This window comes from Aotus nancymaae, unplaced genomic scaffold, assembly GCF_030222135.1.
Source record: "Aotus nancymaae isolate 86718 unplaced genomic scaffold, 86718_ANA_hifiasm-v0.15.2.pri h1tg000072l, whole genome shotgun sequence".
Classification (NCBI taxonomy): domain Eukaryota; kingdom Metazoa; phylum Chordata; class Mammalia; order Primates; family Aotidae; genus Aotus; species Aotus nancymaae.
In genome coordinates, this window is record NW_026988487.1 from 17,934,276 (window position 1) to 17,947,209 (window position 12,934).

The window sequence follows — 12,934 nt, forward strand, 5'->3', positions numbered from 1 at the left end:
TAACATGGGAGCTCATTCATTGGGATCTCATGGAGGCCCTCAGCCCTGTGCAGAGTTTGGTTCTTAAAATTGAATCAAAATCTCTGAGATTGTGGAGGAAGAGGTTTCTTTCCTTTGGGCCTGTGGGCTCATGTGGGCTGTGCTGAGCTTTACCCAAGGGAACACACTGCCCACCAGGATCACACCTGTGGGCGGGGCCCACCTCTGACGCCCCCCTTCCCAGCTCACTGAGAGCCATTCTCCAGAGACCCTCTGTGGACTCTGGTCTCCCCTCATCAGTGCTTGTGGCTCCGCAAGCTTCTCACTAGGAGCGTTCGTGGTTGAAACTCTCACAAAAATAGCTTCAAGCTGGAAAGAGGAAAATAGAATAACTCTGGCCTCTCCCTGCCAAAAACAACAAAGCAACAGTGTGCGAGCAACTAGCCCAGTCCTCTGGCAACGGATGCTCAGAGCAAGGCTCAATCATTTCACCCTCTTCAGCTGCGGTACATCCCCTAGAGCCTGTGTCTGGGGTCATGCGCCATTAATTAATTAACTGATTGATTAATTGATTGGTCAAATCCTCTGAAGTCACTGAGAATTGAACCTTGTGCTTTGGACTTGGGATTGCTCCACGCTCCTAGCCTTGGTGTCATCTTTTGGGTCACTCCTGAAAATGGGACAACTCCCTGAGTCTCCCCTGTCCACCGGACCTCCCCAGGTCCACACTAAGGAAATGATTGCACAAACAGCTACTTGTTTAATGGGAGGATCATAAAAACACCTCCCACTCACTGGAATTTCAGCTGTGTCTTTTGTTAACAGTCAATTAATAATAATCAGTAGCTGGCTATCAGTTTGCTCTCTTGAATTTCCTATTTTTTTTTTTCTTTAAACATGTGTAAGGTTGTAGACCTGGTTTAAGCTGAACAAAGCCAGAATCCTCAAATCCATACAGGCACAGACATATGTGAGCCCTGAAGCAATCCAAATGCATCTGAATATTCTTTGCTCTATCACAAATGGATCTAATTTTTTTTTTCTGAAATGGAAGCCAGAAATCCAATGAAGTAGTTCAAATTGTAATTTAAGATATAGATTTTTAAAAAATTTATGAAGCCGCTAAACTGGAACGAGGCAGAAGTATCAGAGAGACTTCCAACTAATTGAACAGTCATTTCATTTGGTTCCTGTCCCTGATAGGAGTGTTCTAAGGCCACCCGCTGGATCCCTGTTCTTCTGTATCTGACAGTGTAGATACCAGCAGGACATTTTCCAGCCTAATGTAGTCATGGGTGAGTTTGTCTCGGGAGAGGGACTTTCACACTCTGGCCAAGTCTGGAAAACTGATCACTTTCAGTCCTTCTTGTTTAAAGTGAGTCACCTTGGTGGGTCTACAGATGGAATTGTGAGACTGGGAGCTTAGGGGTATAGCTTCGACACTGCCACTAACTCACTGTGTGACCCTAGGCCAGGCTTCCTCTCCCCTTGATGGTCTGTTCACTTGGAAAATGAGGGCATTAAGCTACCTGATCCAGCAGGCCTGTGGGCCTGTGCACCTGTGGTAGGCAGAGTAATGACCCCCAAAGATGTCCCCATCCTAATCACTGGAACCTGTGAATGTGTGACCTTACATTTGTAAAAGATACTTTGAAGAGGTGATTAATAATCTCGAGGTGGGGAGGTTATCCTGGATTATGCAGTAGGCCCAATGTCATCAAAAGGGTTTTTTTTAAAAGGCTGGGCAGGGGGCCTCACACCTGTAATCCCAGCACTTTGGGAGGCTGAGGCGTGCAGATCACTTGAGGTCAGGAGTTTGAGACCAGGCTGGCCAACATGGTGAAATCCCATCCGTACTAAAAATACAAAAGTTAGCTGGGCATGGTGGTGCATGACGGTAATCCCAGCTACTCAGGAGACTGAGGCAGGAGAATCACTTGAACCTGGGAGGTAGAAATTGCAGTGAGCCGAGATTGTGCCACTGCACTTCAGCTTGGGTGACAGAATGAGACTGTCTCAAAAAAAAAAAAAGTTCTTTAAAAACGGAAGAGGGAAGCAAGGAGAGAAGTCACAGTTACAGGGAGATGTGCCTGCGGAAGAAGGTTAGATTTGTGACAGGAGAAGGACTTAACCCGTCATGGCTGCCTTTGAAGATGGAGGAAGGGGCTGCAAGCCAAGGAATGGGGGCAGCCTCTGGAAGCTGGAAAAAGCAAGGAAAAGGAGTCTCCTATAGAACTTCTAGAAAGAAACGCAGCCTTGCTGACACTGGATTTTAGCCCAACGAGACTGTGTCAGACTTCTGGCCTACTGAACTGTAAGATAATACATTTGTGTTCTAAGCCACGAAGGTAATAGTTATTTGCAATGGTAGCGCTATAAAATAATACAAAGGGGCAGCTTTGCACTCTGGAAGAATAAAACCTAGCTTTGCTAACAGCTAGCAGCCCCACCTGGGAGAATGCTTGGGAGGAGGCATCACAGGGGTGCTCTGTCCCAGCTGCCTTCTGCAGTCCCCAGGACTGGCAGCTCCTGGCCATGCTTGGATGCGAGCATCCCACTGGGCAGGGGAGGCGGTGCTGTTATGGCACTTTGAGTCTCAGATCAACTGGCTCTGTATCTTCTCTTCACACAGGCAAGGTATTATCTTCATCCAAAAAATGAGGGAACTGTGCCCAGAGAGGAGCATGGTCTCACTCACTGTCACACAGCTACTGAGAGGAGGTCGTGGGGCCGGGGTCTTCAGTTTGTCACATTGGGCAAGTAACTTTTCCTTATGTTAGTGGGTCATGAAGGAGAGACAGACAGACAGATAGGGAGGTCGGATGGCAGAATGGGACCAGAACTCTGAACCTTGGGTCTGGCCGGTGCTTTCTGAGCATCTGTGCATGAGGGGAAAGGCACAAGCCACATTAGGCCTTTCTTCACTGCTTTAGGAGAGATTCTGAGTTGGGAGTGGTGGGGGCTGGTAGGGGAAAGTAAAAGATTAGGCTGAAGGAACTGTTGCAGTGGAGCCAGCGTGGTGCTGAGGATGGGGATTCTGCCTGAACAGGAAGCTCTCTCTCGCATCTGGAGGCTGAAAAGGGCATGCCCTGCGCCTGTAACACCAAAAGGCACCTCCCAACCTCTCATCCCACCTGGACATCCTCTAAGTCATGGGGAGCAAGGCAGAGTGCCAGTGTATCCTCTGGGGACACGAGGCAGGTTGGTTTGCTGGGGGTGGGCAGGTCAGGAAGGCTTGTGTGTGTGGGAAGGAGGCCATGCTGGGGCCTGTGTCCAGCCGAAATTCATTGACGGGGTCAGCAGGGGTCAGGAGAGCAGACAGATCACAAACCAGCCTCCTTGATGGTTTCCGTGTCTGGGCAGCATCCTCATGCCACATGCCCGCAGTCTGGGGTAGCATCCTTCAGAACGCAGGCTGTGAACTAGCAGTGGGCCTTGAAGATATTTACAAGGTTGTGTGCAATCATTAAAAAAAATTTAGAATAAACATATAGAGTATGCACATTTGGTAAAGGTAAGTGTTGTTGAGTAAAACTTTACAGATACACGGTTTGCAGTTTTGACCCGGCAAGACTGACCCTTTCCTAGGCCCCGGGGGAGAGAGACTTGAATGTGGAGAAAAGGCGGAAATAACTCAGCCATTTCCACAAGACCAGCTTTTAATATGACTGTGATTTGAAGCACGAATAAATAAACGCCAAAGAAAATGGAAAAACCAAATCAAACCTCAGAACATCAAAATTTAAAAAAAAGCATGAAACAAAGCAAAACGAAACAAGTCTCCATCAGACAAACATAAAAGCTCCCCGACCCCAAATAAAAAGAATCAGACTGTACAAGTTGTGTCACAGGAAGAGAAGAACAACATGGGCACCATGGGCGAACGGGGGGCCCCCCGTCCGCTGGCTGCTGTGCTGCGCCGGGGCGGGAGGGAGGTTGGCCCGGGTCACCTTTGGCGCTGAAGCCTCACGGGCCAGCTTGGGGGAAAGGGAGTTTGTGGGCAGGTTAAGAACCTTCACAAACGACACAAGAACTGAATGTAGCAGAGTCCCGCGGTTCCCTCTTGATTGTGCAGTTCTGATTCCAGGGTGGCCTCATGGTGACTCTGGACCTGGAATCTGGTCCCACTGCAGGGCAGCAGTGTGCACACTGGAAACCGCGTGGAGGAATGTCATGTACAAGACAGACGTGGAGGTGGCGCCGTAAGAAGTCTGAGCATGCAGGTGCTTTATACATCTGGCAGTGAGATGTGATGGCAGGTTTGTTCTTGGACAGTGCCAGAGTGTGACTCATCTCTCCTAAGAGGGACGCACGGCGGGACCCAAGGACGCGTCACGCTGGGCGTGGCCAGAGCGAGGTCTAGGCAGCTAGTCTGCAATGTGTGCATAGGGGCTCTTGCTTCCTTCCGGCATCAGGGGCCATCCCACCTGAGCTTTCTGTTCCTTGTCCTGGGTCTTGGGCCTCAAGGTCTGTTTGGAGGGGGTGCTGGGTGGCTCGAGGGGTGTCAGCAGGCAATCTCCTCCAAGGTCCCCAGGGCCGTCTGCAGGGGCACATTCACAGTGTGGCTGATGGTTTCAGAGTGGTTTGGCATTGTGTCACAAGTGCTCTGGAAGGGAAGGGTTGGTGCGAGTCGATTATTCGCTCAGCAAAATTCATCGTGATGCCATTAGCGGCCCAGCCTTGGCCCTAGGGAAGGTGCTCCCCACTTCTGGGCTGCTCCTGCTCCAGACATCTGATAGGCTGCTTTGCCATTGTGGGGCATGAGGCGGAATGGAATTCTTACCATTGCACACCTGGGTGCCCCCTATGGCAGTGAGAAGGCTCCCTGGTTTGATCAGCAGCTGATTTAATCCCTCCTAGAGGTGCCCCTGATGTAACTGGACCTATCTCTGAGTAGTCTCTAGCTTTGGAGCTGGATGGTCCTGAGTCTGGACCTCTCCCTTGGGGGCCTTCCTTGGGGCTTTGGTGCAGGAACTGCAGTCTGTGGCCAGGCCTGGGGCAGGGAGCACCCCTGGCTGAGGCCAAGCAGGAAGGGTAGAAGGCCTTAGAGCTCAGAACTGGAGCTGGTCTGAGCTGCCCCAAGGACTTTTAGAGTTAAGCTGGACCCAGGGAAACGTAGTTGTGGGTCCCTAAGCAGGGAGGGGCTGAGCTGGCCACACATGAATCTTCAGCCTGGTTCCCAGGCTGTGGTGGGTGGGAGGCCAGGAGGGATGGGAGCAGGGGACAACTAGCCAGGAGGCTATGCCGGGAATTTGGGGAAGATTTGGTGGGGCCACAGCTAGGGGAGGAGGAACAGGATGGAGAAGAGGCTGTGACACGGAGATCTTCTGAAGCAAGAAGGGCTCTGAGGGGCAAAGGGAACCACTTCCTGAGCACTTACTATAAACTGGGTGCTGTGCTGACTGCTTTGCTGGCAGGATCTCACTTAACTCGGGTGACAGCCTCCTGGGGTCTGACCTGTGAAGATGCTCAGGGAGGTTAAATATATAACTTGCCCCCAGGCACACAGCCAGGAAGCCAGAGTCCTGGGATCCAGCCAGGCCAGTTGAGGCCAGAGCATGGGCACATTCCACACTACCCTCCCCCTCAGCAGAAGCTGTCTTTCCTTCCACAGAGGCTGCGGGGGAACCAGAGAATAAAAGCAAGATGTGTAGACAGTGTGTGGAACAGAAATGGGAGCCCATATAGTGGGGAAGGGACTGGGATCCATTTTGGATTTGTTGACATTAAGTGGGTGGTGGTCACTCAGTGGGCATGATTTTCCATGGCTGGAGGTGCTGATTTGGGGCCCAAGGCTGGATGAGGAAAGCCAGTGACACCTGCACCCATCCGCGAAGGCCTGAGCCCAGGAGGAGACTGAGTTTGGGAAGGAGAATGACCAACAGCCATAGAGGGGCTGCCCCTCGGGCTATAGGAAAGAGAGGCAGAGTGGGGCAGTGGTTAGAGGCACTTGGAAGGCAGCTCTGATGCTCAGCAGCTGTGGGACTTTGGTCTCTGGGCCTCAACAGCCTCAAATACAAAGTGCCTGACAGTGCCTGACACGTATCAGGCATACAATAGTCAGTAGCTATAATGGGCACTATTGCTACTACCAACTTCCTGGAGCTCCATAGTCTATCCGTTTCGAATGGGATGGAGAGCCAGTGGTGCTCTGCTTGTACTTTGCACCACTGGGGAATAAGGGAGTAGACATTCAGAGCCTCTCCAGTTCTCCTCCTGCTGTGAGATGAGGGGAGCGGCTGCCTGCCTGGGAGAAGCTGGAGTGGGCCAGGCAGGTCCTACACTTGGAAGCACCTCCTGGTGTCTGCTGCATCCATACTGGCTTCTGGGATGAGTCTCAGAGAGAGACTCGAGGCTCAGCTGGAGTGTCCTCGGATTGGGGAACTGACAGCATGTCCCAAGCCATGAGAAGGTGTGCAGCGAGTCACATCTTTCCTGCCTGGCCCCAATATCTGGTTTCATACTGCCAGTACAAGCCAGACCAGCAGAACCACATCCAGTCAGTGAGCTGCTCTTACCACGTTCTCATCGTGGCTCCCTTCGTCCTCCTCTTTGCCAAGCAGGTCTAATAGCTTCTCTTTGATCAGCTGCAAGAAAAGCAGGAAGGGTTGGTCAGGCCGGGAGGAGGGTGCAGAGGTAGAAGGGACCTCCCTCCACTGGGCCCTGCTGGGGCTGGCAGCTGCCTGGGCTGTGGCTGGACAGACTGTAGCACAAGCCCAGCCTGGCAGCCAGCTCCAGGTGCCTGTCTGTCTCAACCCAGCCTTTTGGCTGAAATGGGATTTTGTTGCAGGAGCTGGAACTTGGAAGAGGTAATGGAGGGCCCTGCTTCGCAGCGTGGACTGCTATCTTTGTGCTGGAGTGTTAGCAGGTGGCGTGTGCTGGTACAGCTGGCTCCCTGTCTGTCCTCAGGAGCAGCATCCCCTTTCTGTGGCTGGGCCTGGGGGACAAGATTATTATTTGCTGTCTAAGCCTGACACTGCATACAGTTCAGAAGACCAGGACATGCCTGAGTTCATAACATTTTATTCCTAGCAATAAAGGGTAGTTCTTAAATCTGTTACCTGGTGTGATTCAGTTGCCACAACTGTGTACAGTTTTTCACAAAAGTCCATAAACAAAGCAGAATGAAATCTGGCCGTGGGAACTGATGTGGTTCTGGGGTCACTATGCTGAGAGGAGTGAGATTCTCCAGAGGAGCCTGGTCACTGGGATTTTGCTGCAGGAGCTAGAACTTGGAAGAGGTAATGGAGAGCCCTGCTTTGCAGTGTGGACTGCTGTCTTTGTGGGCAGTCCCACAAAGGTCCCCACCGTGGTTCTGAGCAGCTTTTGGTCACCAACAGATACCTCTGAGAGGCAGAACATGGTTCTGCAGGCTCCTGTCTACTGCTCCTGTTTGGGGACTTCACAGGTTCAGGCGATCTTTGGAAGTTCTGGAGCCATTGTCTTTATCAGGGGTGCACGTTGGAGGTGAAGTGCACTGCCCATCTCACAGCCAGGGGGATGGAGGCCTCCAAGGCAGCACTGGTCAGGACAGAGCCTGCGATGGTGGCATCCCTGGGCTCACTCTCAGAGGGAGGTGCAGGTGAGAAGGCTGACAACTCTGGGACTCTTGGTGCCAGAGAAGCTTTTAGAGGCCTTGTTCCAGCCACCTCTTGAGGGAGACATCTCCCCAGACTGTCAGCAGCTGGGGTGGCTGGCGTGCCCTGCTGTCTTCTCGCTCAGGATTGCTAAGGATTGCTGGGAAGTGCCCCTTCCCTAAGACTGACTGGGCCACAGAAGACATGACTCAGGGGATGGGCCACCTAAGGGGAGGTGTGTGTGGGTGGGGGAGCTTGTGTGCAGGTGTGCACATGCCCGTGGATGAAGCCACCACCTCCAGCCCAGCTGCAGGAGGGGCTCAGAGCTGGCCTCCGCACAATCCGGCCCCTTCTCCTCATCCCTGCCCATCCTTCCCTGCCAGTGTAGATGGCCCAGTGCTGTTCCAGCTCCCAGAGAACAGGCCTGTGTTTCTCTTACATCCATCACCCACCCAAAAAAAACTCCCATCCCCTTCCCCAACGGTGCCTGGACTTCAGTGATTGACTCTATCAGTGGACAGGAGGGGAAGCAGCCTCTGCATGGAGAGAGGCACCACCTTCCCTCTGCTGTGGTTCTGGACATGGGGCAGGATGAGGGTACCAGCATGTGGTCATTTCCCTGTGGAGAATCCCAAATCTTACCTCATAAATATAATCAAAGAGCTCTAGTATTGTAAGGATACTAGCACCAATGAACAATCCCATCTGACCACCAATATCACCTGGAGAGAGAGGGAAAAGACCAACGATGTGCTTTTATGCAGCTTCCAGGAGGGGTGAACAGACTGAGACGGAACCCAGAGCTTCTGAATGGCACTCCCTCCACGGGGAGCCTGGGCCTTGCTGTAGGAGGGCCAGGCCTTTGGCAGCTCCTTCCCTCATTGCACAGCTCTGAAAGCTAATGTTTTTCTGCATTCAGTGGGGTCAGGGACTAACCTGATGGCTTGTTGGAAGGGCTTAGAATAGATCTCATGACCCACAGGGCTAACGGGGTTGTTCAGTTGCACTGAGAACCACACCGATTGGGTCCTGCTTTGACTCTGGGCTGGAAATAGGGAGAGCAAGATAGGATGTGTGTGGACTAGACGCAGGTGCCCTGGGTGGGAGTCTCGGGAGCAGGTACCCCCCAACCTGACATAATATGGGCTTCGGGGCCACCTTGAGACACCTCCCACCCTTGAGATAAGGTCATAGGTGTCTCCTATCTTCCCCACCCAAAGGTAAATGTGCAATTTGGAACTTTCTAGAGCTGAGGTTCTTACTCTGGGACTTATGGGCCCCCATTGTTCAAAGTTTTTCTGGATTTGTCTTTAGATCCCCCTGCATTTAACTCTCCTGGAAGAATTGTAATCAGTGTTGATGCCTGGATACACCTAGGCCAATAGAATCAGAGCCTCCGGGGTTGGGGTCTGGATGTCAGGATTTTTACATTCCTGCTGGGGGTGAGGTGCGTTCTCAGGCCCACCAGAGTTTGAGAACCGTCTCCTGGGAGGACTTCAGATGGCTGGGGACTCTCCTGAAATTGAATGCAAAATGTGTGTACTTCTGGAGAGTCCATAGTTATCATGAGTTTTTAACAGGGGTTCCGAGTCCCCAAAAACTTAAGCTGCCTTGCTGCAGAGGTGGTGTGGCAGAGCGGAGGGCTCTGAGGCTCTGAGTCCAGAGAGTGGCCATCAACTGGTTGTGTGGTTTTTGTAAGTCTTGACCTTCTCAGGAGCTTTGCCTCCAAAGGACAGTTGGTGTTGGTGCAGGATGGAGGGGGTTGGGTGAGATGAACTATGGAGTTATTTCCAGCCCTAATCTCTAAGACTCTCAGTCTCCAGAAAGAGGGGTGGGAATATGGGGTTGGGGGGCACAGTTAGGGGTGGCTGGACAGTTCTCTTGGAGATGCCAGGTTGACCTCTTGGTCTGAGAACTCTCCAGTGGGCAGATCTGCCCCACTCCTCCTCAGCTTATGGCTGGGTGGGGACCAGCACCCACATGTCCAGGTGAACCATAGAGATGGCAGGGAGAGGGCGCTTCCCAGTGGAGCTTGGTGCTGGGCTCCAAACGGCTCTCCCTCATTCCTTCCCCTGTCCCCCTCTCATGTCTTTAATGGAGGCTTCTTGGGGACTGTGTTCTCACGGGTATGTATGTTGGGTGGGAGGTGTGTGATGTACATGTGCAGTGTGAGTCTGTATTGGTATAGCGCGGGGTATGTGCCAGGGTCCGGGGTGTGTGCACGTATTTGTATGAAAGCAGGCAGGAGGTCTGGCTGTGGATGGCTTTATGTAGGTGGCGCTCCCTGTCTAATTTAGGTACCCTGAGTGTGTCTAAGTGTGTGAGTGGGGGTCTGTGGAGGTGGGCAGAGCATGTCTGAGTATGTCTGGCATGTGTAGCGTGGGTGTGCTTGTGTGCGTATATGGGGGTGTGTGGGGGCTGTGTGCACAGGTGTCTCTCTGTAGCTGTGTGATTTGTACATGGGGCTGTAGAGGTGAGCATTTGCATGTGTGATTCTGGACACCATGGGTGCACGAACCTGTAGGTTTGTTGCTTGTGTGTGCAGATTGCGCTGGGGTACCCTGTGGGTAGTGTGAGTGCTGTGTAGCGTGCATGTGCCTGGACACCAGGTGAGAGAGGGCCACGTGGTGCTGGGAGGAGGGCCTGATGGGGCCTGATGGCTGAGGGTTTGCAAGCGGCACACGCTGTCATCACAGGAGGTCCAGATGGCAGCATGAGCTCCTCAGCCGGCTATTCTGGGTGGCAACACGATGCTGGGAACAAGCTCATCCTTATATCTGACGCAGACATGACAGATTCAGAGCTCAGGTCCTTCTTGCTCTCTCTCTCTCTCTCTCTCTCTGTGTGTGTGTGTGTGTGTGTGTGTGTGTGTGTGTGTATGAGAGAGAGAGAGAGAGAGAGAGAGGACTGTGAACCTATGCTGGGAGAGGGCAGGGGGTGGGAAGAGGCCTGTCCCGAGTCCTCTTTATGGAAATAAAAGACAAGGCCAGCACAGGGGTTAGTGAGGGGGTCTACGTCTCTGGTGGGGACAAGGGCACGAGTCTCTTGGCTCAGTAGCTTTGGCCACAATGACTTCTGAGGCTGAGTGACAGCCACTTTAACCCAGCTGGGACCGAGTTATGGCTGGGAGTCCCCAGCCTCCTGGAGGAGGTACAGAAATGCTTAGCTAGACCGGGCCCGGTAGCTCACGCCTGTAATCCCAGCACTTTGGGAGGCCGAGATGGGCGGATCACGAGGTCAAGAGATCGAGACCATCCTGGTCAACATGGTGAAACCCCGTCTCTACTAAAAATACAAATATTAGCTGGGCGTGGTGGCACATGCCTCTGGTCCCAGCTACTTTGGAGGTTGAGGTGGAAGAATTGCTTGAGCCCAGGAGGTAGAGGTTACAGTGAACCGGGATTGCGCCACTGCACTCCAGCCTGGCGACAGAGCAAGACTCTGTCTTTAAAAAACAAACAAAAAAAAGAAACGCTTAGCCAGCTGAGGCCTGGGTCCTTGGCATAGTGACTGTCCAGGTGCCAGAAACTACAATTTATGGACCTTTTCTGGGCAAGGAGCTCATCACATTTAACCATCACAACAAGTTCTTAAAGTGGGTTTTATTAAACCCATCTTGCAGATGAGGAAGCTGAGGTTCAGCAAGGTAAAGCTACTCGTCCATATTCTCACAGCTGGTGTGAGGAGCCAGGTAGGAGGCACCTGCCCCTTCCAAAATGCTAACATCACCTGGTTCAGCTCAGGGAGGCAACAGCTATTTCTCTTTCTGGGGCACAGGCATCAGATCCTTTCTTGAGAGTGAATGGGAGACGGGAGAAGGGCTCGCGGGTCAAGTCCTTTAGCTGTCCACTCTCAGGGGTCTTGTGAGTTTGGGGCTGGGCTGGGGCAGGATGGAAATTACCCCCCTGTATCCATCATGTGCCACTGGGGCCAGGGAGCTCATGTCAACTTGTGTGGAGTGGCAGCAGGTCTGTAGATACCTGGGGAGACTGGCCCTTCATTTGTGATTGACAAATGACTCAATCCAGGGCGCAACACCTGGACTTCTTGATGCAGCAGTGTTGCTTTTGGGGTGAAGCTCCATCAGGGCCCTCACTGTGCCCTGCCTGGGGCCACCCACAGTTCAGCCTTCCCACCTTCTCTTCTTCTGATACCTCTTCCCTCCCTCCATGGCCACAGGATCCTGACTACAACCTGGGGCAGAAGACCATGATCTCCAAGAGTGCAGGGCTGGAGAGGCCCAGAGAGACCTTTAGGCTCACCCTTCTCATTGCACAGATGGGGAAAATGAAGCCAAGATTGGAGAATGAATTGGGCCTGAAACTCCCCCCCACTGGGGTTCTTTCCATTCCGGGAGAGGAGCAGTGCAAAGAAAGAGGGGGTAATCATTAGTAAATTAAAAGGTTAGACTCCTCCGAGGCTATGCGTCTGCCTGCCTGCCTCCCCATCCACCTGTGCATCCTCCCTCCCTCCCACCCTCTGTGAAATGCGGAAATTTGTGCAACAGACACCGACTTACCAAGTAAGGCAGCAACTTCATACGCCTTCTTCTGTTCAATTGTCTCGTAATTGAGAGCTTCAAAAAATATATCCAGAACAAGGATGTTCTCTCTGCAGAGAGAATAGTCAGTACCATACATGGTTAGAGCTATCAGCATTCACAGGGAGCATCTAATACAGCTTTTCCATGGAAAGACGGAGAAACAGGCCCAGGAAGTGAGGCAACTTGCCCAAAGTTAGTGCTGATTAGTGGCAGAGCTGCAGCTTTAAACCAAGAGGCCTGATTCCCAGCCCAGGCCTAGAAGCCTACATCAGCTGCCTCCTTGTGCTGCTTATTTCTCTCTCCCCGCTTTCTCTTTACCCGCTTTGCAGGAGTCCTGCCTGGCTTCCAGTCCTCTGAGCCTCCAAAGGGCCTGCCTGGTCCTCAGCATGAAGGTGAGTTTCAGTAATCTCCTAACAAGTCTTGCCGTGGCTGGGGTGCCTGCTTCAGCTGACCTCATGGGCAGCCCCTGTCCACTCCTGAAACCCCCTAAATTCCTACTGGGATTTATAACAAACTCCTCCTGGTGGGAGGCCCTGCTCTGGCATTGCTGAGTCAACTGCCGAAGTCAGGGAAGGTTTGCGGGGAGCAAGCTTACATCTGGCTGGGGGGTGTTCTGGAAGAAGCATGACAGCTTCCTTTGCTCCTTTGGGCAGGTGTGTGAGTGAGACACATCTTGGCAGTAAAAGTCGTTGCTGCCTGCAGACTGCCTGCCAAGCAGCAGGGCCTGGCGTCTCCTACAATTTCTGTCTCCTCCAATGTGCTCTCAATGCCTTCGGTGCTCCTTGTTCTCAACCTACTGAGCAAAAGCTGGCCCAGGATGGGGTCTGGGGACAGT

The 12,934-nt window shown here is 52.5% G+C and overlaps 1 protein-coding gene across 2 annotated transcripts in view; it reads right to left on the bottom strand.

Annotated features, from left to right (window-relative positions):
- Positions 1-3,620: 3,620 nt before the first annotated feature.
- Positions 3,621-12,934, bottom strand: part of ASIC2 (acid sensing ion channel subunit 2) — a 1,063,183-nt gene continuing 1,053,869 nt past the window's right edge. For both annotated transcript variants that reach the window (XM_064367696.1, XM_012449248.3), the window contains exons 7-10: positions 12,076-12,167; positions 8,199-8,278; positions 6,498-6,566; positions 3,621-4,585 (exon numbers count right to left, since the gene is read on the bottom strand). In XM_064367696.1, coding sequence (XP_064223766.1) covers positions 4,484-4,585; positions 6,498-6,566; positions 8,199-8,278; positions 12,076-12,167 — 343 coding nt within the window. In that variant the 3' untranslated portion in view covers positions 3,621-4,483. The remainder of the gene's footprint in view (positions 4,586-6,497; positions 6,567-8,198; positions 8,279-12,075; positions 12,168-12,934) is intronic.